General features: G+C 50.7%; 1 protein-coding gene and 1 long non-coding RNA gene across 4 annotated transcripts in view; one reads left to right on the top strand and one right to left on the bottom strand.

Moving 5' to 3' along the window:
• LOC147104946 (uncharacterized) overlaps positions 1-9820 on the top strand; it is a 30037-nt gene extending 20217 nt beyond the window's left edge. For both annotated transcript variants that reach the window (XR_015072378.1, XR_015072377.1), the window contains one exon: positions 9362-9820. This is a non-coding gene — a long non-coding RNA (uncharacterized LOC147104946). The remainder of the gene's footprint in view (positions 1-9361) is intronic.
• On the bottom strand, positions 588-22501 carry gucd1 (guanylyl cyclase domain containing 1). Of its 2 annotated transcripts, none has more exons than XM_085962085.1 (6): positions 22135-22501; positions 21830-21914; positions 13934-14099; positions 8851-8942; positions 6459-6700; positions 588-2789 (listed from the first exon to the last, which is right to left on the bottom strand). In XM_085962085.1, exons 1-6 carry the CDS (start codon positions 22163-22165, stop codon positions 2698-2700), a joined length of 708 nt encoding a protein of 235 aa, XP_085818211.1. In that variant the 5' UTR covers positions 22166-22501; the 3' UTR covers positions 588-2697. The 2 variants fall into 2 exon arrangements, with proteins under 2 accessions (XP_085818211.1, XP_085818210.1); XM_085962084.1 differs by having other exon boundaries at positions 22156-22346.
• Positions 22502-22722: the final 221 nt, after the last annotated feature.

The following is a 22722-nucleotide window of genomic DNA, read 5'->3' as shown; positions in this document are numbered from 1 at the left end:
AATAAAGGCCAACATTTCATTTGCCTTTTTGATTACTTGCTGTACCTGCATGCACAAGGACCCCCAGGTCCCTCTGAACTGTAGCATTTGTAATCTCTCGCCATTTAAATAATAGTTTGCTTTTTTATTTTTCCTGCCAAGGTGAATAACCTCGCACTTTCTGACATTATACTCCATCTGCCAAATGTTTGCCCACTCACTTAGCCTGTCTATATCCCTTTGCAGATTCTTTGTGTCCTCTGCACAACTTGCTTCCCCACCTATCTTTGTATCATCTGCAAACTTGGCTACGTTACACTCGGTCTCTTCATCCAAGTCATTAATGTAGATTGTAAATAGTTGAGGCCCAGCACGATCCCTGTGGCACCCCACTAGTTTCCGTTTGCCAACCGGAAAATGACCCATTTATCCGACTCTCTGCTTTCTGTTAGTTAGCCAATTCTCTATCCATGCTAATATATTACCCCCAACTCCGTGAGCTCTTATTTTATGCAGTAACCTTTTACGTGGCACCTTATCGAATGCCTTCTGGAAATCCAAATTAAATATTTGTCCAAGAAAAGATTGATGAGAAATCCAGCCTGGAATACTTATCAAATCACCTTTTAATTAGACCCTGTGATATTCAAATAAACCTTATTGTAAACACGCAAACATTGATTATAACGCCACCAACAAAAAGGAGAACCTGCACCTGGGACGAGCCGTCTCAATATCCTGGGATCATGGCCCAAAACCTCCGAGAGAAATTCTTCAGCGTATCCAACAGCCTAATCACGGAGTCGCCAATATCAGTGATTGGCACCAGGCACGTGATCACTCGAGAGGGCCAGTTAGTGCTTTAGAAACACAGGACCTGACCATAGGGTCACTGCCTGTTGTCATCACTAATTAAACAAGACTTGGGCTGTGGATCCGGTGCCGAACGGGGAGTCGGGGTCTGGGGGGCTGGGCTTTGGGGAGGGGGGGGGGGGGGGGAGGGGCCCGAGCCGGGGGAGTCGGAGCGGGGGCCGATCCAGGGGGTCGGGGCGGGGGCCGATCCAGGGGCCGAGCTTGGGGGGGAGGGGGGGGCCCCCGAGCCGGGGGAGTTGGGCGGGGGCCGAGCCGGGGGAGTCGGGGCGGGGGCTGAGCTGGGGGCGGGGGCCCCCCCCAAGCCAGGGGAGTCGGGCGGGGGCCGAGCTTGGGGAGTCGGGGGGGCTGAGCTGGGGCGGGTGAGGGGCTGATCCAGGGGGTCGGGGTGGGAGCCGAGCTGGGGGCCTCCCGAGCCAGGGGAGTCGGGGCGGGGGCCGAGCCGGGGGAGCTGAGCTGGGGCGGGTGAGGGGCTGATCCAGGGGGTCGGGGCGGGAGCCGAGCCGGGGGAGTCAGGGCGGAGGCTGAGCTGGGGGCGAGCTGAGGGGGGCCCCCCCGAGCCGGGGGAGTCGGGCGGGGGCCGAGCTGAGGGGCCCCCCCCCCGCCCCGAGCCGGGACGGGGGCCGAGCTGAGGGTGGGGGGGGGCCCCCCCGAGCCGGGGCAGGGGCTGAGCTGGGGAGGGAGGCCCCCGAGCCGGGTTTGGGGGCGGGGCTGATGTTGTGATGTTTTGTGTGTGATGGACTTCCACATCACGAGGCACAGAAATTATTAAAAAATTATCTAGATTTTTTGGGATTATCCTCTCTGTTAAATTAAAGGAAATTCTTTGCTAAACGACCATTTAAAAAAAAAATCTTAGACACAGGGGAAAATGTATCCCATTTAGCACTGTACGCCGAGAATCCTATTTGAAAGGTGAGCGGATGGAAATCCCAGTCCTGGCCGAGGTGGGATCGGTCAGCCAAATTTTTCACTCACCCCCTAAAGCAGAGCGTGACCCTGGGCTGCGGACTGCTCCACAGTTAGTGTGCGCGATGCCCTGGATCGACAGCCAGGCTTGGCCTGGGGGTTGTTAACCACCAAGGCAGGCTGGCACTGGGATACGCCACCTTGTGTAGGGGAGGCACACCCAGAGCTTCCTGGATGCCCAGCACCTCATTTCAAACTGCCCGTGGCTTCAGCTGGACTTGTACTGGGTGTTGAGTCTGGTGACCCTCAGCTGAGACAGTGACCCTGACTAAAGGTCATCCGGGCAAAACCAATCCTGAAACAGGACAGCAACCACCAAAATACCCCGCGCTCTGTACCGTACTACATTAAAAGAGAATTTGTGCCCACCAGTTCCTCACCTTCCCCACCTAAAAAAATCATCATGTCGCAGCATTATCAATGCATGAAACCAAAGCATTTGCTGGAGTTAAAGCTCTCCTTAGCTCTATAGCAAAGTCCGAAACTTGGAAAGTCACGTTTGACTCCGGCATTCAAAACCAGTTTAACTCAAAGTGGTTTGTAAGCAGCAAGGCGAGGGGGTCAATGGAAACCTGATCCGATAGCGGGGGGTGCGCGGGGTTATTCCGGTGCTGGATCGAGTTCCTTTTCTCCACGACACGATTTCCCAGCGAGATTCATTGGCATGTTTCGAGCGGCCGACAGGGTCCGGTCCAACCTGTGACCATCATTAGGGGGAACGAGGGGAAACGGGCCTTGGGGGCTGTGCAGCGGCGGGAATCGGTCACGCACTGTGCAAGGCGAGGAATGCATTGCAACACCACCACCTTCCTACATCCTTAGGTCGTAAGTGTTGGAACTGGAGGGAGGGAGGGAGGGTCCTGCCGTGTGATGCTGCAGTCAGCTGTCCTTGTAAACAAACAGGATGTCTTCGTCCGTCCCGTAGCTCATGCGGGCCTCATTGAAGTTACTTACAGTTGTGCAGCAGACTCCTGCAGAGCAGAAACAGGGCAAGCGTAAACAAGCGCTCAACTCAAAAACGGCCCGCATTTTGTGTTTCTAATCCCCCCCCCCCCCCACCCCAAGGCACTGAGAGCTGTGGTCCCCCCACCCCCCCTTAGCCTTTGCCCTGTCAGAATCCGCCCAAGTGTTGGTTAGCTATTTGACCATGAGGACGTTACGGCCAAGCCAGATTCTACCCTCAGTCAATGAGACACACACACATTCCCCACCCCTAGCTCAAGGGTGCAGAGTTCAATTGCAGTCCAAGCCAAAAAAAGGAAAACCCCCAAAATAGATAGGTAAATAGAAAAGACCACAAAAAAATGGATTGAAAAACTCTGGGGAGGGGGGGCAGACTTAGGAATTTACTTAACATGTTAAAGGAAGCATTAGAGCAGGTAATAGAGCCCAGGACACAGGGATAACTGAAGGTGAGAAACACAACACTAAAAACCTTCTTCCAGTGTCACAACAGTTAAAGGCTCGTCGAGAAAGTTGGAACTGAATGAACAAGTAATAGTGAAGACAAAGTAGTTGATATTAAATTAATTTTCACTAGAAATATTCACTAAAGAGGATAACTGCCTTGCTGTCCAGTTTCTGTAAAATACCCAATATCGCGTGTGGCAAGTGCCTGCCTCTCAGGTGAACGTAAAACGTTCTGTGGCTCTGTTCAAAGAAGAGCAGGGGAGTTCTCCCAGTGTCCCGGCCAATATGTAACCCTCAACCAACACCACTGAGAGGCAACTCCCTCTACACTGCCCCATCAAACACTCCCGGGGCAGGGACAGCACGGGTTAGATGCAGAGTAAAGCTCCCTCTACACTGTCCCATCAAACACTCCCAGGGCAGGTACAGCACGGGTTAGATACAGAGTAAAGCTCCCTCTACACTGTCCCATCAAACACTCCCAAGGCAGGTACAGCACGGGTTAGATACAGAGTAAAGCTCCCTCTACACTGTCCCATTAAACACTCCCAAGGCAGGTACAGCACGGGTTAGATACAGAGTAAAGCTCCCTCTACACTGTCCCATCAACACTCCCAGGGCAGGTACAGCACGGGGTCCATACAGAGTAAAGCTCCCTCTACACTGTCCCATCAAACACTCCCAGGGCAGGTACAGCACGGGGTCCATACAGAGTAAAGCTCCCTCTACACTGTCCCATCAAACACTCCCAGGGCAGGTACAGCACGGGGTCCATACAGAGTAAAGCTCCCTCTACACTGTCCCATCAAACACTCCCAGGGCAGGTACAGCACGGGGTCCATACAGAGTAAAGCTCCCTCTACACTGTCCCAACAAACACTCCCAGGGCAGGTACAGCACGGGTTAGATACAGAGTAAAGCTCCCTCTACACTGTCCCATCAAACACTCCCAGGGCAGATACAGCACGGGTTAGATACAGAGTAAAGCTCCCTCTACACTGTCCCATCAAACACTCCCAGGGCAGATACAGCACGGGTTAGATACAAAGTAAAGCTCCCTCTACACTGTCCCATCAAACACTCCCAGGGCAGGTACAGCACGGGTTAGATACAGAGTAAAGCTCCCTCTACACTGTCCCATCAAACACTCCCAGGGCAGGTACAGCACGGGTTAGATACAGAGTAAAGCTCCCTCTACACTGTCCCCATCAAACACTCCCAGGACAGGTACAGCACGGGGTTAGATACAGAAGAAATCTCCCACAGTAACTACATTTCAAAAGTACTTCATTGGCTGTAAAGCGCTTTGGGATGTTGAGAGACCGTGAAAGGCGCTATTGAATCATGTAAAAATTACGACACAGGAGGCCATTCGGCCCACAATATCCGTGCCGGTCGGAAAAGTGCTATCCAGCCTAATCCCACCTTCCAGCACTAGGTCCGTAGCCCTGTAGGTTACGGCTCAAGTGCACATCCAAGTACATTTTAAATGTGGTGAGGGTTTCTGCCTCTGCCACCCTATCGGGCAGTGAGTTCCAAACCCCCACCACCCTCTGGGTGAAACTTTTTTTCCTCATCTCCCACTAACCCTTCTACCAATTACTTTAAATCTATGCCCCCGGTTCTTGACACCTCTGCTAAAGGAACTAGGTCCTTCCTATCCACTCTATCTAGGCCCCTCATAATTTTAAACACCTCAATTAAATCTCCCCTCAGCCTCCTCTGTTCCAAAGAAAACAACCCCAGCCTATCCAATCTTTCCTCATAGCTAAAATTCTCCAGCCCAGGCAACATCCTCGTAAATCTCCTCTGTTCCCTCTCTAGTGCAATCACATCCTTCCTGTAATGTGGTGACCAGAACTGCACGCAGTACTCTAGCTGGGGCCTAACTAGTGTTGTATACAGTCCTAGTATAACTTCCCTGCTCTTATATTCTATGCCTCGGCTAATAAAGGAAAGCATTCCGTATGCCTTCTTAACCACTTTATCGACCTGTCCTGCTACCTTTAACGATCTGTGGACATACACTCCAAGGTCCCTCTGTTCCTCCACACCCCTCAGTATCCTCCCATTTATTGTGTATTCCCTTGCCTTGTTGCCCCTCCCCAAATAAATTACCTCACACTTTTCCAGATTGAATTCCATTTGCCACTTTTCTGCCCAACTGATCAGTCCACTGATATCTTCCTGCAGTCTCAGGCTTTCCTCCTCACGGTCAACCAGACGGCCAATTTTTGTATCATCTGCAAATTTCTTTGCCCCCTACATCCAAGTCTAAACCATTAATATATACCACATAAAGTAAGGGACCGAGTACTGAGCCCTGTGGAACCCCACTGGAAACAGCCTTCCAGTCACAAAACCTCCCCTCAACTATTACCCTCTGCTTCCTGTCACTGAGCCAATGTTGGATCCAATTTGACACTTTCCCTTGGATCCCATGGGCTTTTACTTTTTTGGTCAGCCTGCCATGTCAAAAGCCTTGCTAAAATCCATGTAGACTACATCAAACACACCTCACCGACCCTCCTTGTTACCTCCTCAAAGAATTCAATCAAGTTAGTCAGACATGACCTTCCCTTAACAAAACCATGCTGACTGCCCCTGATTAATCTGTGTCTTTCTAAACAAAGGTTTATACTGTCCCTCAAAATTGATTCCAGTAATTTGCCCACCACCGAGGTTAAACGAACTGGCCTGTAATTGCTCGGTTTGTTCTTTCCTCCCTTTTTAAACAATGGTACAACGTTAGCAGTTCTCCAATCCTCTGGCACCACTCCTGTAGCCAGGGAGGATTGGAAAATGATGGTCAGAGCCTCCGCAATTTCCTCCCTTGCTTCCTTTAGTAGCCTCGGATATATTTCATCCGGCCCTGGCGATTTATCTACTTTCAAGGATGCAAAACCCCTTAATATTTCCTCTCCTGTTATGTTTAACCCGTCCACTATGTCACTATCTTCCTCCTTAACTTCAACGCCGGCATCGTCCCCCTCCTTTGTGAAGACAGCTGCAAAGTATTGAAATGCAAGATCTTCTCTTCTTTCCTAGTTGATAAGTTAAAGGGACTGAGCCAGATGGGATATTTCATCAGGTGCTGAAGGAGAGGGGGGGGGGGGGGGGGGGGGAAAGAGGGGGAAATTTGTGGGGCGCTGGTGAGGTTCCACAGGACCGGTTGATGGTTCAGGGAGCTTCCTCCTCGCTCCCACGGTGGATTGCCGAGCTCCACTTACTGTCAGCGTACGCCGGATTGTTGTAAAAGATGCAGCCCGAGTTCCTATTGTAGCCGCAGACCACAATGAAATGTCCCTGATAGTCCGGCTTCCTGCAGAAACATTTCTGTCCAATGGGCAGGAGGCAACAGAACTTGACTGGAGCCGAGCAGAGGTCACAGACAAGCAGGACCGCATTCACCAGGACGACGACCAGGTGACCTTGGGCCAGGTGCTCCTGGATCTCCTGAATGGTGACGGACCTGTTTCAGGGACAGATAAGAGATCACCTCAGCCTCCAAGAAACGATTAAACACACAGACAGAATCCTACAGCCACCAACAAAAGGCGGAGTCCCATTCCCCACCGTGAGTGCCTGGCTTTGCCGAGCCATGTAGCCAGTACATCTACGAGGTCTGCCGATTCTCCGGGGTGGCGACACTCAGCTCACCCACCAGGTTCCTGACTAATGTCTTCTTATAAAGTGAGGATTGGAGTCATTGTTAACTGTGCTGGGAGCACGCTGGGGCAGGCACAGCGGCTCCGCAGTAACAGGTTCTGCTGCTACCTCACCGTGAGGGCTCCCAATTGCTCTGGAACTTTCCATGGCCCACAGCTACCCCTCCCCGAGGACAATATCCTTTCAAAATAAAACAACCGGGGTCAAATTGACAAGGTTTGTGTGTCAGTGGCTCATAAAAGCAAGCAGTGGAAATGATAACGGATGATCTGCATCCAAGCAGGAACAGCCGAAACTATTTGTTTTCATTTTAAGATTTAAATACTAGGTCACCCATGGTGTTGGTCAGAGGATGTGCAAAGTGTGACAGGATGTAGGTGTGACAGGAAGCAAGTATCTTGTAGGAAATTCAAGCTGTACACAAAATGTTTAATATATTACTAGGAATCTCCTGCGATAGCACCATGTGGGCCAATATGAGCTTTTTGAAGGAAGTGGCTGTAGTGTGATGCACGATGATGTGGTTTGTAGGAATGGGTGGCTTGGTTTGTACAGGTGCAGAAGATGTGTGCAGGTTGGAGGAGTTGAGGGGTGTGTGTGCGTGCGCGTGAGTGTGAGTGCGCGTGTGCGTGCGCGTGAGTGTGAGTGTGAGTGTGAGTGCGCGTGTGAGTGCGCGTGTGAGTGTGTGTGTGTTGGATTAGTTAGATTATAGGCTGACGTGTAGCAAGAAGAGAACAGTGGGGGCAAGACCTTCGGAGAAAGGGAAGGAAGAAAGTGAGCAATGGGAGCGATCAGGACATAAAGAAAAGAAACATGGCACATTACGGAGTTTAGAAGGAGAGAGCCAGGAGTGAAGAAAGAACACAGAAAGGAACAGGCATTGAAGAGGATCAGGAGCTTTCAAAAAGGTGACGGGGGTGGGGGTGGAGGGGGCAGGCTGGGTAAATGTACCTGTCGAGAGTATCTGCAGGACATCAGGCTGTCTGTGCAGTGGAGATGGGAGACCAAGGGGAGGGGCAAGGAGGCCCATGTCACAGGATGCTCTCCAGCCAATCACCAGTAAGTATATGAGTGTGGTACTACAGCGCCACCTAGCTGGGAGGTAGCAGGCCTGACTCGCCAACATTGAAGCACTGAAGCGTGACCGGGCGTGACAATTGTGACACCAGGAAGCAAGTATGGCAAACAGGAAGCGTACACTAGAAGCAAGACTTTTAATACAAGATAGATCAGTGTTCATAATATTCAGACAATTTGAAGAAACACACACACAGCAATAACATTTATCACAATCTGACATCATAGTATAGGCACACAGTTAAGACATATCTTATTACACACAGGATACTGATCAGACATTGAGAACTGCATAACCCAGACATGTTGGAACCTGCTTACAATATAAAGGCCTTTAGAAACCAGCCAACAACGCTCTTCTCTGACCAGTGCGTCTGACAGGGCTTTCTGCACTGTTACACACAATCAGACAGAGAAATGCCTGTATAGCCAGGGGCCAATCACAAGGAAACACTGGAATTATGAGCCAATCACAGGGAGTGCTACGTAACAAGAGAGTCAATGTGTAATCAAGAGCCAATCGTGAAGCAACGCTGTAATCCAACAGCCAATCATATGCTGTATACTCAAGATCCTCATGTCCTCCCATTTGTTGAAGGGTTTATTCAGTTAATATAGTGAGAAAGGCAAAGAAAATAAAAAATTGGCACTGCTCTGAATAAATTGGTGTTTAATTGTGAAAACTGAGAGTAAAGCTCTCTCTACTGCCCAAATACCCCCCCTTAACTTCATCAACCAAACTCCCCACACCAGCCATCTTCGGGGCCCCTCCGAGTGACATTGCCAATCCCTGCGCCTTGTAAATGAACAGGCCTCGAATCTACCTCATTTATCATGGCGTCACGTTAAAGTTACGTACAGCCGCCAGCTCCCTACCTCTTTTCTACCTGAACGCCATTAGCTTCCGCACGAGCAAACAGCTGATTTACACGGTCCTCTTCGGTGTCGAAATGTTTCCGATAGAATGACTGAGCAAAGGAAAGGAAAGGATTCAGTTCAGTTAAGACAAGTCACTTCTCCAAGAGAAATTATACTCCATCGAGCCCCATGAGATAAGCTGGCCAGACACCTGGAGTGCCAATTCATCATGCGACGCAAGTATATTTATAGATTAAAAGTCACACTTCAGATCCACAAATGTTACTTTTTATGTCAACATTTATACTGGAAACTTATGTAAACATTTAGAATGGGAAAACTATATGTAAACATTGCACCATCATCATTTGTCAATGAACCAATCAAATCACTCAAAATTCGTTGTGAAAAATGAGTCCACCATTTCCCAGTAGGTGAGATTACTAATGCCAATACATATAATGTTTTAAACAAGCTGAAAAAATAACACCATTCATTTTTTTTGTGTTTCTTAATGTCTTCCTTAAAGTTTTTACTTCAAGACATAAGCCTGTCACAAAAGCGTGCCCCTTGGCTGGATGCTGCAGTTTCCAGCAACATCTGTGCACGGAGTACGTGCAACTTGTCGAACTTCCCCGCATGCAATCCATGGATCAACAGGAGCCAATGGCTCCGCATCCGATGGGAATGGGAATTTTTCCTTTTTCAAGTAAGAGATGGAATTCTCGAGCTTTATTTCAGCAAGTGATGACATTTATTTGAACTTGGTTAACTGCTGTGTTAGTTATAAACTCCTCACAGACACAATGTGTGATCAGCAGCACGTGATCATAGGTTCGCCAACAGTTAGAAAAGAAAACAAGGGATGTTTATCGAGAATGGATTCCTTTTTAGTTACCTTTATATTGCTGTTGAAACTTTCTTCTGAACCATTTTTCTGACGTATGGATTTTTAAAAAATAAAAACTTAGAAATTGTGCACACAGAATTTTGAGCAATAAAGGAGGAAATGTCTTTTGTTCATGGAAATTGGTGTTACCACAGCGCGGTACCGAGGGAGCGCGCCGCGCTGTCCGAGGGGCGGTACCGAGGGGAGCGCGCCGCCCTGTCCGAGGGGCGGTACCGAAGGGAGCGCGCCGCCCTGTCCGAGGGGCGGTACCGAAGGGAGCGCGCCGCCCTGTCCGAGGGGCGGTACCGAGGGGAGCGCGCCGCCCTGTCCGAGGGGCGGTACCGAGGGGAGCGCGCCGCCCTGTCCGAGGGGCGGTACCGAGGGGAGCGCGCCGCCCTGTCCGAGGGGCGGTACCGAGGGGAGCGCGCCGCCCTGTCCGAGGGGCGGTACCGAGGGGAGCGCGCCGCCCTGTCCGAGGGGCGGTACCGAGGGGAGCGCGCCGCCCTGTCCGAGGGGCGGTACCGAGGGGAGCGCGCCGCCCTGTCCGAGGGGCGGTACCGAGGGGAGCGCGCCGCCCTGTCCGAGGGGCGGTACCGAGGGGAGCGCGCCGCACTGTCCGAGGGGCGGTACCGAGGGAGCGCGCCGCACTGTCCGAGGGGCGGTACCGAGGGAGCGCGCCGCACTGTCCGAGGGGCGGTACCGAGGGAGCGCGCCGCACTGTCCGAGGGGCGGTACCGAGGGAGCGCGCCGCACTGTCGGAGGGGCGGTCCCGAGGGAGCGCGCCGCACTGTCGGAGGGGCGGTCCCGAGGGAGCGCACCGCACTGTCGGAGGGGCGGTCCCGAGGGAGCGCACCGCACTGTCGGAGGGGCGGTCCCGAGGGAGCGCACCGCACTGTCGGAGGGGCGGTACCGAGGGAGCGCACCGCACTGTCGGAGGGGCGGTACCGAGGGAGCGCACCGCACTGTCGGAGGGGCGGTACCGAGGGAGCGCACCGCACTGTCGGAGGGGCGGTACCGAGGGAGCGCACCGCACTGTCGGAGGGGCGGTACCGAGGGACGCCGCACTGTCGGAGGGGCGGTACCGAGGGAGCGCCGCACTGTCGGAGGGGCGGTACCGAGGGAGCGCCGCACTGTCGGAGGGGCGGTACCGAGGGAGCGCTGCGGCAGTACTGAGGGAGCGCTGCGGCAGTACTGAGGGAGCGCTACACGGTCAAAGGGGCAGAACTGAGGGAGCGCTGCACTGTCAGAGGTGCCATCTTTTGGATGAGACGTTAAACCTCTCAGGTGGATGTAAAAGACCCCATGGCAGTATTTGAAGACGGCAGGGGAGTTCTTCCCGGTATTCTGACCAATGATTATCCTGCAACCAATATCACTAAAACAGATTATCTGGACATTAATTTCTTTGCTGTTTGTGGGATCTTGCTGTGCACATTTGGCTGCTGTGTTTCCCACATCACATCAGTGACTACACTCCAAAAAGTACTTCATTGGCTGTACAGCGCTTTGGGGCTTATGAGGTCACAAAAGGCACTGCAGAAATGCAAGTCTTTTATTTTTTTAATCTAACCACAGACAAGACAAAGGCCTAACTAAGGGGTCAATGTGCCAGTAAGGAACTGGGATAATCATCAGCAGGAATCAGGACAGTGAAAAACTTGATCAGACCCTGGGATTCTGGACAGGCAACAGATGGACAGACAGAGAGACAGGCAACAGATGGACAGACACAGAGACAGGCAACAGGTGGACAGACACTGAGAGACAGGCAACAGGTGGACAGACACTGAGAGACAGGCAACAGGTGGACAGACACTGAGAGACAGGCAACAGATGGACAGACACTGAGAGACAGGCAACAGATGGACAGACACAGAGACAGGCAACAGATGGACAGACACAGAGACAGGCAACAGATGGACAGACACAGAGACAGGCAACAGATGGACAGACACAGACAGGCAACAGATGGACAGACACTGAGAGACAGGCAACAGATGGACAGACACAGAGACAGGCAACAGATGGACAGACACAGAGACAGGCAACAGATGGACAGACACAGAGACAGGCAACAGATGGACAGACACAGAGACAGGCAACAGATGGACAGACACAGAGACAGGCAACAGATGGACAGACACAGAGACAGGCAACAGATGGACAGACACAGAGACAGGCAACAGATGGACAGAGACAGGCAACAGATGGACAGACACTGAGAGACAGGCAACAGATGGGCAGACACTGAGACAGGCAACAGATGGACAGACACTGAGACAGGCAACAGATGGACAGACACTGAGACAGGCAACAGATGGACAGACTCAGACAGGCAACAGATGGGCAGACACTGAGACAGGCAACAGATGGACAGACACTGAGACAGGCAACAGATGGACAGACTCAGACAGGCAACAGATGGACAGACACAGAGACAGGCAACAGATGGACAGACACAGACAGGCAACAGATGGACAGACACAGACAGGCAACAGATGGACAGACACTGAGAGACAGGCAACAGATGGACAGACACCGAGAGACAGGCAACAGATGGACAGACACTGAGACAGGCAACAGATGGACAGACACTGAGACAGGCAACAGATGGACAGACACTGAGACAGGCAACAGATGGACAGACACCGAGAGACAGGCAACAGATGGACAGACACTGAGACAGGCAACAGATGGACAGACACTGAGACAGGCAACAGATGGACAGACACTGAGACAGGCAACAGATGGACAGACACAGAGACAGGCAACAGATGGACAGACACTGAGACAGGCAACAGATGGACAGACACAGAGACAGGCAACAGATGGACAGACACTGAGAGACAGGCAACAGATGGACAGACACTGAGACAGGCAACAGATGGACAGACACAGAGACAGGCAACAGATGGACAGACACTGAGACAGGCAACAGATGGACAGACACTGAGAGACAGGCAACAGATGGACAGACACTGAGAGACAGGCAACAGATGGACAGACACCGAGAGACAGGCAACAGATGGACAGACACTGAGAGACAGGCAACAGATGGACAGACACTGAGACAGGCAACAGATGGACAGACACTGAGACAGGCAACAGATGGACAGACACTGAGACAGGCAACAGATGGACAGACACTGAGAGACAGGCAACAGATGGACAGACACTGAGACAGGCAACAGATGGACAGACACTGAGACAGGCAACAGATGGACAGACACCGAGAGACAGGCAACAGATGGACAGACTCAGACAGGCAACAGATAAAGACTCAGATGAGATTTGAATAATAATGTGATGTATTCCTAGGTTATAAAGTGTTTGAGGGCCTCCTGTGGCTGTGATAAGGCACTGTATAAATACAAATCATTGATTCTCTCTAATAACTGCAATCAGACATATAATTCCATCTTCAAACACCTTTCACCCAGGAGAAAGTGATGGACTCCTTCCCCACCCCAATAAAATGGAGGATCATTTGAAATGCAGAAAAGTTCCTGGATTAGACAACACTGAGGCAGAAATAATTCAGTCACCCGGGAAGGTCAGACTGTGGTAAAATGAAGAGTTTGGGAAGGATTCCAGCGGTACTATCAAACAGGGGGCCTGAACTACTGGAGCAATCTACACTGTAGTATTTGTGACAGTCTCAATCTTGTAAATTGGGAAGAGGAAGGTGGTGGGAGAGTGAGTGAGCGAGAGGAGGCTCCATTCATTACTCTCACTCCTCAGTGTTATACACACTGCAGCTGTCAGGATTTCGTTCAGTGACACAAACATTGGTGTTAAATGAAGAAGCCCCCTGTAAGTAATCTTAGATTTATTGCTGCAATGCCACAGATATTAATACTGAATGCATGGCGCACGCAATTTGGCCCTAGGGTGGGGAGCGAAATGTCAACCAAGGCTCCCGCCCCTTAAACACCAAGTCCCGTCAGAAACTGATGAGCATGGGATGAGGACAGGGCCGGACTCCATGGACGAATAGCCCGCCTTCACACATAAGCTGAGGCAGTTGTGCGAGGTGCCAGGGGGCTGCAGTGCCAGTGGAACCATACCCCATCAGGAGAGGTGGGGACTGCATCAGATAAGCCAGATTTCTGTTACGGCCTTAGATTAGTAACGCAGTGTCAGGAAGGAGAGGGGACCATTGGGAAGTAAGATTGTATTCGGTGCGTGCAGCGAGAGTAATTGCGAGCTCACCTGGTATCGATAGCCCTTGTCCACTCCCAGGGTCTGTGTGCAGAATCTGTGCACAACACCAAACTGCTGCATCAGATAAGCCAGGTCTATCGTCCAGACACTTTCACTGAGCTGCAGTCTCCAGCAGGCAGTCTGGAACTCTTCCTCACGCACGGGATGGAGGTACCTTTACAACGGAGAGAGAGAGAGAGAAAGGGTTACAGCTGAGAGTGACCAGTGACTGTACAATGCCCAGTTAAAGTTCAGACAATGTTAGACATCCAGACTGGGCTTTCTCCTGTGCTATGTTCATGAAAGGCTCGTTGATTAAACTCCTGTATTAAATAGGAGGAATTGTAGCACATCAGCAAACACTGGATTTAAATTGCTCCCCTACCCAGAGAGTGGAGCCTTCCAATTCCTTACCCAAGTGGCCATTCTTCATGAGGAGCCCAGACGGTGAGCGGGGGGAGGATCACAGCTTAGCCTCACCCCGACCGTCCCCCCCCCCCATTCACTCTCCGACAGTGGTCTCTCGATAACTATCAGGAATGAAAATCCAGGCCGATTTCTCCTCTCCCGTACCAGGAGAGCCGAGGCCGATGGTAGAGCCTGAATTACTGCCCTGGGTGAGATGGGCTCACTCAGTGCAGGCCAAAGACTGGCCGTGGGCCCTTCTGCTGTGTGTGGCTCAGTACTACCACGTGTGGTGTACGTACACACCGAGCCGGTGCAGCGTTTGCTGAGTGTTTTATTAAAGGGGGGTGGGGGGGGGGGGAGATTGTTCGCCCAAATGGTCATTCTTCAGCTGTGTGCCCAGCCAGCAGGTGCCAGACTATTCAGCCGTGAAGGGAAGCTCCTCTTCGCCCAACGTCCAGCAGGGGGGTCACTGGACAGCCGCAAGCAGCAGGAAACCTGGCCGATTCTCCCCCTCCTTATCCCAGGATTGCACAGGCCAGCTGTAGCACTGGGAACAGCTAACACAGTCCAGACTGGGATTGATCCTCGGCCCCTGGTTCAGTACCACGCTGCTCAGGGCATCTAGAAACGGAGACATTGGCGGAGCCTGACAGGCAGTCTGATGAAACGCAACACAGTACCTGGCTCTGCTCTCTGCTTCGCAGGTTCTTGGATTCACGAGAGAAGCTTCATCAGCTCATTGGTGGCCGAGCGAACTCCAGCGCTCACCTCTGGGCAATCCGCCATGTGGGCTTCAAGTGGAACTTTGCAATTTAAAAAAAGTTCAATTAAGTTTTCTCTCATCCCCAGGGCAGGGAAGGGTGGTGGTGTGGACATACAGTTGGGACAATGCAGTCAGTTACCAAGGGACAGAGTAGGGCAGGGTGCTGGTAGGAGTGTACAGCTGGGACAGGCTGCGATGCAGATGTGGAGGGATTTGCAATGAGGGCAATGACCTTTAAATCAACTCACTGAGGCACAAGGTTCTGGATTACAGTACGAGGTATATAAAGTACTAAACTTCCGCACTATTACGTGACAAGACAAGGGACAAAGATAAAAGGCTAGTTCAGGACTGCTGTCAGGAAGCACAGCTTCACATAAACAGTGATCAATACCGGGAATGAACTTCTGGGGGGAAAAACGCTGGAGTCATTAAAGAGGATACTGGAAGCTGCGATGGAATGACTTGGTTTCTATAGAAGATGAGCTAGATGGGCTGAATGGCCTCCCTTATCTGTTCCACCACTAGGTCAGTGTTGTCCAATACGTTGGCCACTGGGCACGTTTCCACATGTTGCCTCGGTTTGTTGCCACATGTTGTTTTGCCAATCACCTTAAATCTGTGTCCTCTGGTTACCGACCCTTCCACCATTGGAAACAGTTTCTCTTTATTTACTCTATCAAAACCATTCATGATTTTGAACACCTCTATCAAATCTCCTTTTAACCTTCTCTGCTCTACGGAGAACAACCCCAGCTTCTCCACATAACTGAAGTCCCTCATCCCCAGTACCAGTCTAGTAAATCTCCTCTGCACCCTCTCCAAGGCCTTGACACCTTCCTAAAGTGTGGTGCCCAGAATTGAACACACTACTCCAGCTGAGGCCTAACCAGTGATTTATAAAGGTTTAAGCACAACTTCCTTGCTTTTGTACTCTATTCCTCTATTTATAAAGACCAGTATTCCAGATGCTTTTTTAACAGCTTTATTAACTTGTCCTGCCAGCTTCAATGATTTGTGTACATCCCCCCCCAGGTCTCTCTGTTCCTGCACCACCTTTAAAATAGTCCCATTTAGTTTCTATTGCCTCTCCTCATTCTTCCTACTGGAATGTATCACTTCACACGTCTGTTAAATTTCATTTGCCATCTGTCTGTCTGTCTGTCTGTCCTCCTGAAGTCTGTTACTATCCTCTTCATTGTTTACGACATTGCCAAGCTTTGTCAAACGCAAATTTTGAAATTATGCTCCGTATACTCGAGTCCAGGTCATTAATATATATTAAGAGCAGGGGCCCCAACACCGGCCCCTGGGGAATACCACTGTTTACTTCCCTCCAGTCTGAAAAACAACTGTTCACGACTCTCTGCTTTCTGTCCCTTAGCCAATTTTTTAAATCTATGTTACCACTGTCCCTTTAATCCCATGAATGCTTCACTACCTTGGTTAATGAATGGTGGTAGATGCTTGTTCTGTCAGTATACACACGAAGTACAGTTACATGTCTTGCGTGAGTGTGTGTAAGGTGTTTTCTACTAAAATTAGTGCATGGGGCTAAAAGGGTGTTGACAGAGCCACAGCTGTGGTTAGTCAGCAATTTGTATCAGACAGCACTGAATTAGGTTAACGATCTTACCATTCAAGGTACACGTCCCAACGCTGTTCTGTTTACAAAAATGTCTACTTCCCATTTGTGTATACAGGAAACTTTGTGCTATCCGGCACCCACGGGACCGAGCTGCTGCCGTTGCCTCAAAACTGCCGTACTCTCCAGAGTTAATGTTGAGAGATACGGAGATTCTTATCTCCGTATTTGACAACACTGTTGCTTAGCAACAGCTTCTAAACACTCGGGTGTGGCCCTAAAGCTCTGTAGCTGAAGCTGTTGCTATAGCTACAGACCTTGCACAGCTTGACTGTTCAAACAAAGCAAAAAAAACAAACAAAAAGAATAAAAAACGGCTGCTGATTTTTGCCGGTGGCTCCAGATGGCTGGATAGCTCACCTCCGGATAGCACAAAGTTTCCTGTATTAAATTGCGTTGATCCACTCTGCCAGCCTGTCTATAGAAACTTAGAAACATAGAAGATAGGAGCAGGAGTAGGCCATTCGGCCCCTCGAGCCTGCTCCGCCATTCAATGAGATCAGGGCTGATCATCCAAATTCAGTACCCTGTCCCTGCCTTCTCCCCATATCCCTTGATCCCTTTAGCCTTAAGAAATATATCTAACAACTTCTTGAATATATTTAATGAATTGGCCTCAACTGCCTTCTGTGGTAGAGAATTCCACGGGTTCACCACTTTCTGGGTGAAGAAATTCCTCCTCATCTCTGTCCTAAATGGTTTACCCCTTATCCTTAGACTGTGACCCCTGGTTCTGGACTCCCCGACCATCGGGAACATCCTTCCTGCATCTAGTCTGTTCAGTCCTGTTAGAATTTTATAAGTTTCCATGAGATCCCCTCTCATTCTTCTAAACTCCAGCGAGTATAAGCCCAATCGACCCAATCTCTCCTCATACGCCATTCCTGCCATCCTAGGTATCAGCCTGGTGAATCTTCGCTGCACTCCCTCCATGGCAAGAACATCCTTCCTCAGATAAGGTGACCAAAACTGCACACAATACTCAAGGTGTGGTCTCACCAAGGCCCTGTGCAACTGCAGCAAGACATCCTTGTTCCTGTACTCGAACCCTCTCGCTATGAAGGCCAACATACCATTTGCCTTCTTAACCGCCTGCTGCACCTGCATGCTTACCTTCAGCGACTGGTGCACAAGGACACCCAGGTCTCGCTGCACTTCCCTTTCTCCCAATCTATTGCCATTCAGATAATACAGGAAACTTTGTGCTATCCGGCACCGACGGGACCGAGCTGTTGCCGTTCCCTCAAAACTGCCGGACACTCCAGCGCTGATGTTGAAACATACGGAGATTTTCAGCTCCGTGTGAATCAACAAACCCTGTTGCTTAGCAACAGCTTCTAAACAGTCGGCAAGCGTCTCTGTAGCGTCTCTAGCTGAAGCTCTTGCTTAGCTACAGACCTTGCAGAGCTTGACTGTTGAGAAAAAAGCAACAAAAAGAAAAAAAACGGCTCCTGATTTTTGCCAGTGGCTCGAGCTTGCCGGATTTAGCCTCCGGATAACACAAAGTTTCCTGTAATCTGCCTTCCTGTTTTTGCCACCAAAGTGGATAACCTCGCATTTATCCACATTATATTGCATCTGCCATGCATCTGCCCAATCACCCAACCTGTCCAAATCATACTGGAGTTTCTCGGCATCCTCCTCACAGCACACATGCCCACCCAGCTTTGTGTCATCTGCAAACTTGGAGATATTACATCTAGCAGGCAGCGCAAGGAGCGCACGTCAACCCAAGCACCCCACCCACCCGTTCAACTACCGTCTGCCCCACCTGTGACAGAGACTGTAGGTCCCGCATTGGACTAATCAGTCACCTGCGAACTCATTTTTAATGTGGAAGCAAGTCATCCTCAGTTCCGAGGGACTGCCTAAGAAGAAGTAAGAAGAAGATTACATCTAGTTCCCTCATCTAGATCATTAATATATATTGTGAATAGCTGGGGTCCTAAGACCGGTCCCTGCGGTACCCCACTAGTCACTGCCTGCCACTCGGAAAAAGACCCGTTTATTCCAACTCTTTGCTTCCTGTCTGCCAACCAGTTCTCTATCCAAGTTAGTACCTTGCCCCCAATCCCATGTGCCTTAACTTTACACGCTGATCTCTTATGCGGGACCTTATCAAAAGCCTTCTGAAAGTCCAAATACACCACATCCACTGGTTCTCCCATATCTATTCTACCAGTTACATCCTCAAAAAATTCCAGTAGATTAGTCCATGCTGACTTTGTCCGATCCTGTCACTGTTTTCCAAGTGCTCTGCTATTACATCTTTTATAATGGACTCTAGCATTTTCCCCACTACCAATGTCAGGCTTACCAGTCTATAATTCCCTGTTTTCTCTCTACCACCTTTTTTGAACAGTGGGGTAACTTTAGCTACCCTCCAATACATGGGAACTGTTCCAGAGTCTATAGAATTTTGGAAGATGACCAGCAATGCATCTACTATTTCTAGGACCACTTCCTTAAGTACCCTAGGATGTAGATCATCAGGCCCTGGGGATTTATCGGCCTTCAATCCCGTCAATTTCCCTAACACCATTTCCCTACAAATACTGATTTCATTCTATCATATTATGATCGCTCCACCCCAAGGGGTCTCGCACAAGATTGCTAATTAATCCTTTCTCATTACATAATACCCAGTCTAAGATGGTCTAGTCTCTAGTTGGTTCCTCGACATATTGGTCCAGGAAACCATCCCCTATACACTCCAGGAATTCCTCCTCCACAGTATTGTTACTAATGTGGTTAGCCCAATCTATATGTAGATTAAAGTCACCCATGATAACTGCTGTGCCCTTATTGCACGCGTCTCTAATTTCCCATTTAATGCCATCCCCAACCTCTGCATTACTGTTTTGGGGGTCTGTATACCACTCCCACTAACGTTTTCTGCCCCTTGGTACTTCTCAGTTCTACCCATACAGATTCCACATCATCAGAGCTAATGTCCTTCCTTACAATTGTGTTAATCCCCTCTTTAACCAGCAATGCTACCCCACCTCCTTTTCTTTTTTGCCTGTCTTTCCTGAATATTGAATACCCCTGGATGTTGGGTTCCCAGCCTTGGTCACCCTGGAGCCATGTTTCCGTAATCCCAATCATATATATCCGTTTACCTCTATTTGCGCAGCTAATTCATCCACCTTATTACGAATGCTCCTCGCATTAAGACACAAAGCCTTCAGGCTTGTTTTTTTAACACGCTTAGACCTTTTAGAATTATTATTTACTGTGGCCATGTTTGATTTAAACCCATGATTTCTCTGACTGCCACCTTTGCTTTTTTCCTTCCTGTCTTTTGCTTCTATCCTTGTTTCCCTTTCCTCTGTCTCTCTGCTCAGGTTCCCAACCCCCTGCCATTTTAGTTTAAACCCTCCCCCACAGCACTAGCAAACACTCCCCTAGGACATCAGTCCTGTTCCTGTCCAGGTGCAAACTGTCCGGTTTGTACTGGTCCCACCTCCCCCAGAACCGGTTCCAATGTCCCAGGAATTTGAATCCCTCCCCCTGGCACCATTCCTCTAGCCATGTATTCATCTGAAATATCCTTCTATTTCTACTCTGACTTGAACATGGCACTGGTAGCAATCCTGAGATTACTACCTTTGAGGCCCTATTTTTTAATTTACCTCCAACCCTTTATTCAGCTTTTAGGACCTCATCCCGTTTTTTACCTATATCGTTGGTACCTATATGCACCACCACAACTGGCTGTTCACCCCCCCCTTCCAAAATGTTCTGCAGCTGCTCTGAGACATCCTTGACCCTTGCACCAGGAGGCAACATACCATCCTGGAGTCTCGTTTGTGGCCACAGAAACACCTATCTATTCCCCTTACAATAGAATCCCCTATTTGCCAGAAAAAATCAAAGAGCAAGTTATTATCTAAATGGAGAGAAACTGCAAAGTGCTACAGTACAAAGGGATCTGGGGGTCCTGGTGCATGAAACACAAAAAGTTAGTATGCAGGTGCAGCAGGTGATCAGGAAGGCCAATGGAATCTTGGCTTTTATTGCAAGGGGGATGGAGTATAAAAACAGGGAAGTCTTGCTGCAGTTATACAGGGTATTGGTGAGGCCACACCTGGAATACTGCGTGCAGTTTTGGTTTCCATATTTAAGAAAAGATATACTTGCTCTCGAGGCTGTTCAGAGAAGGTTCACTCAGTTGATTCCGGAGATGAGGGGGTTGGCGTATGAGGAAAGGTTGAGTAGGTTGGGACTCTACTCATTGGAGTTCAGAAGAATGAGAGGTGATCTTATCGAAACATATAAGATTGAGAGGGGGCTTGATCGGGTGGATGCGGGGAGGATGTTTCCACTGATGGGTGAGACTAGAACTAGGGGGCAATAATCTAAGAATAAGGGGCTGGCCTTTTAAAACCGAGATGAGGAGAAACTTCTTCACTCAGGGTAGTAAATCTATGGAATTTGCTACCTCAGAGAGCTGTGGAAGCTGCAACATTAAATAAATTTAAAATGGAGATAGACAGTTTCCTAGCAGATAAGGGCATTAAGGGTTATGGGGAGTGGGCAGGGAAGTGGACGTGAGTCTAGATTCGGATCAGCCATGATCCTATTAAATGGCGGGGCAGGCCCGAGGGGCCGTGTGGCCTACTCCTACTTCTTATGTTCTTACTATAACTCCACCCCTCTTTTTCCTCCCGTCCTGTGCCGCAGAGCCACCCCTGGTGCCAGGAAGTTGGCTGCTGCTGTCTTCCCCCAATAAGCCATCCCCCCCAACAATATCCAAAGTGGTACATCTGTTTGAGAGGGGGATGTCCACAGGGGACCCCTGCACTACCTGCCTGCGCCTACTACTCTGCCTGGCGGTCACCCATTCCCTTCCTGTCTGGAGCCTTTACTTGCGGTGTGACCACCTCCCTAAACGTGCTATCCACGACGTCCTCAGCATCGCGAACGCTCCAGTATGTATCCATTCGCAGCTCCAGCGCCGCAATGCGGTCTGTCAGTAGCTGCAGCTTGATACACTTCCCGCACACATGGTCAAGAAACAGATTGGGGTTTAAGCGGGGATGGGGAGAGGTGGGGTGTAAACGGGCAATGCCCCGAGGTTACTCACTGTAGCGCCATCCTGGAGCAGGCGAGGCCGCAATCCCAGTGAAACGACTGCTGAATCACAGGAACGTTCAGCTGAACCAGGTCATCTGGGAGGGGAGACAAGAGGAAAAGAACACAACATGACAGACATCCGCATCGGTGCAGCAACAAGGCCCAGTTCACAGCACAGACCCAAGAACCGCAACCCCGGGGGAGAGGCCCTCAAACCAAACCCTCCCTGCTGGAGCTGCCAGCCCGGCCTCGCCTCTCCCTCCTCCCAGCCCGGCCGCGCCTCTCCCTCCCCCCGGCCCTGCCCGGCACATTTACCCCTCAGGATGTCGGGCTCACTGGGTTTCATCGCCGCCGCCTCTCCTCGGCCTCCCCGGGCCGGGGAGCCGGTATCGCGGTTACACGCTCCCTGACAACCAGGCCCCGGCGCCGCCGAAAGTCCGAGGCCTGGGCCCACAACCCGAGGGCTTCGTTTATTTCTTTATCGGCCGCTTCTCCCCGCCTGGCACCGAAAGGGCGGCGGGCGCTGGGACAAAATACCGTCGCGCGGCCATTACGGGGGAATTGTGGGCTTTGCTCGGCGCGGAACAGCTGCGGCGGCTGATTGCCGGGGGACGGGCTTCCGGGTCGGACTGATTGCGATGGGTGATCGAGAGCTTCCGGTTCAGGGCATTCTGGGATAGCGGAGGACTTTCCCCGCGGTGTATCCTGGGCATTGGAGGACCTGCCCCGCGGTGTATCCTGGGACTGCGGAGGACCTATCCCGCGGTGTATCCTGGGACATTGGAGGACCTTTCCCGCAGTGTATCCTGGGCATTGGAGGCCCTGCCCCGCGGTGTATTCTGGGACTGCGGAGGACCTATCCCGCGGTGTATCCTGGGACAACGGAGGACCTATCCCGCGGTG

Source organism: Somniosus microcephalus, chromosome 19 (assembly GCF_052327205.1).
Source record: "Somniosus microcephalus isolate GS21.2 chromosome 19, FLI_Smic_1.0, whole genome shotgun sequence".
Classification (NCBI taxonomy): domain Eukaryota; kingdom Metazoa; phylum Chordata; class Chondrichthyes; order Squaliformes; family Somniosidae; genus Somniosus; species Somniosus microcephalus.
Note: the sequence above shows the minus strand (reverse complement) of the source record. Positions and strands in the feature narration are given on the sequence as shown.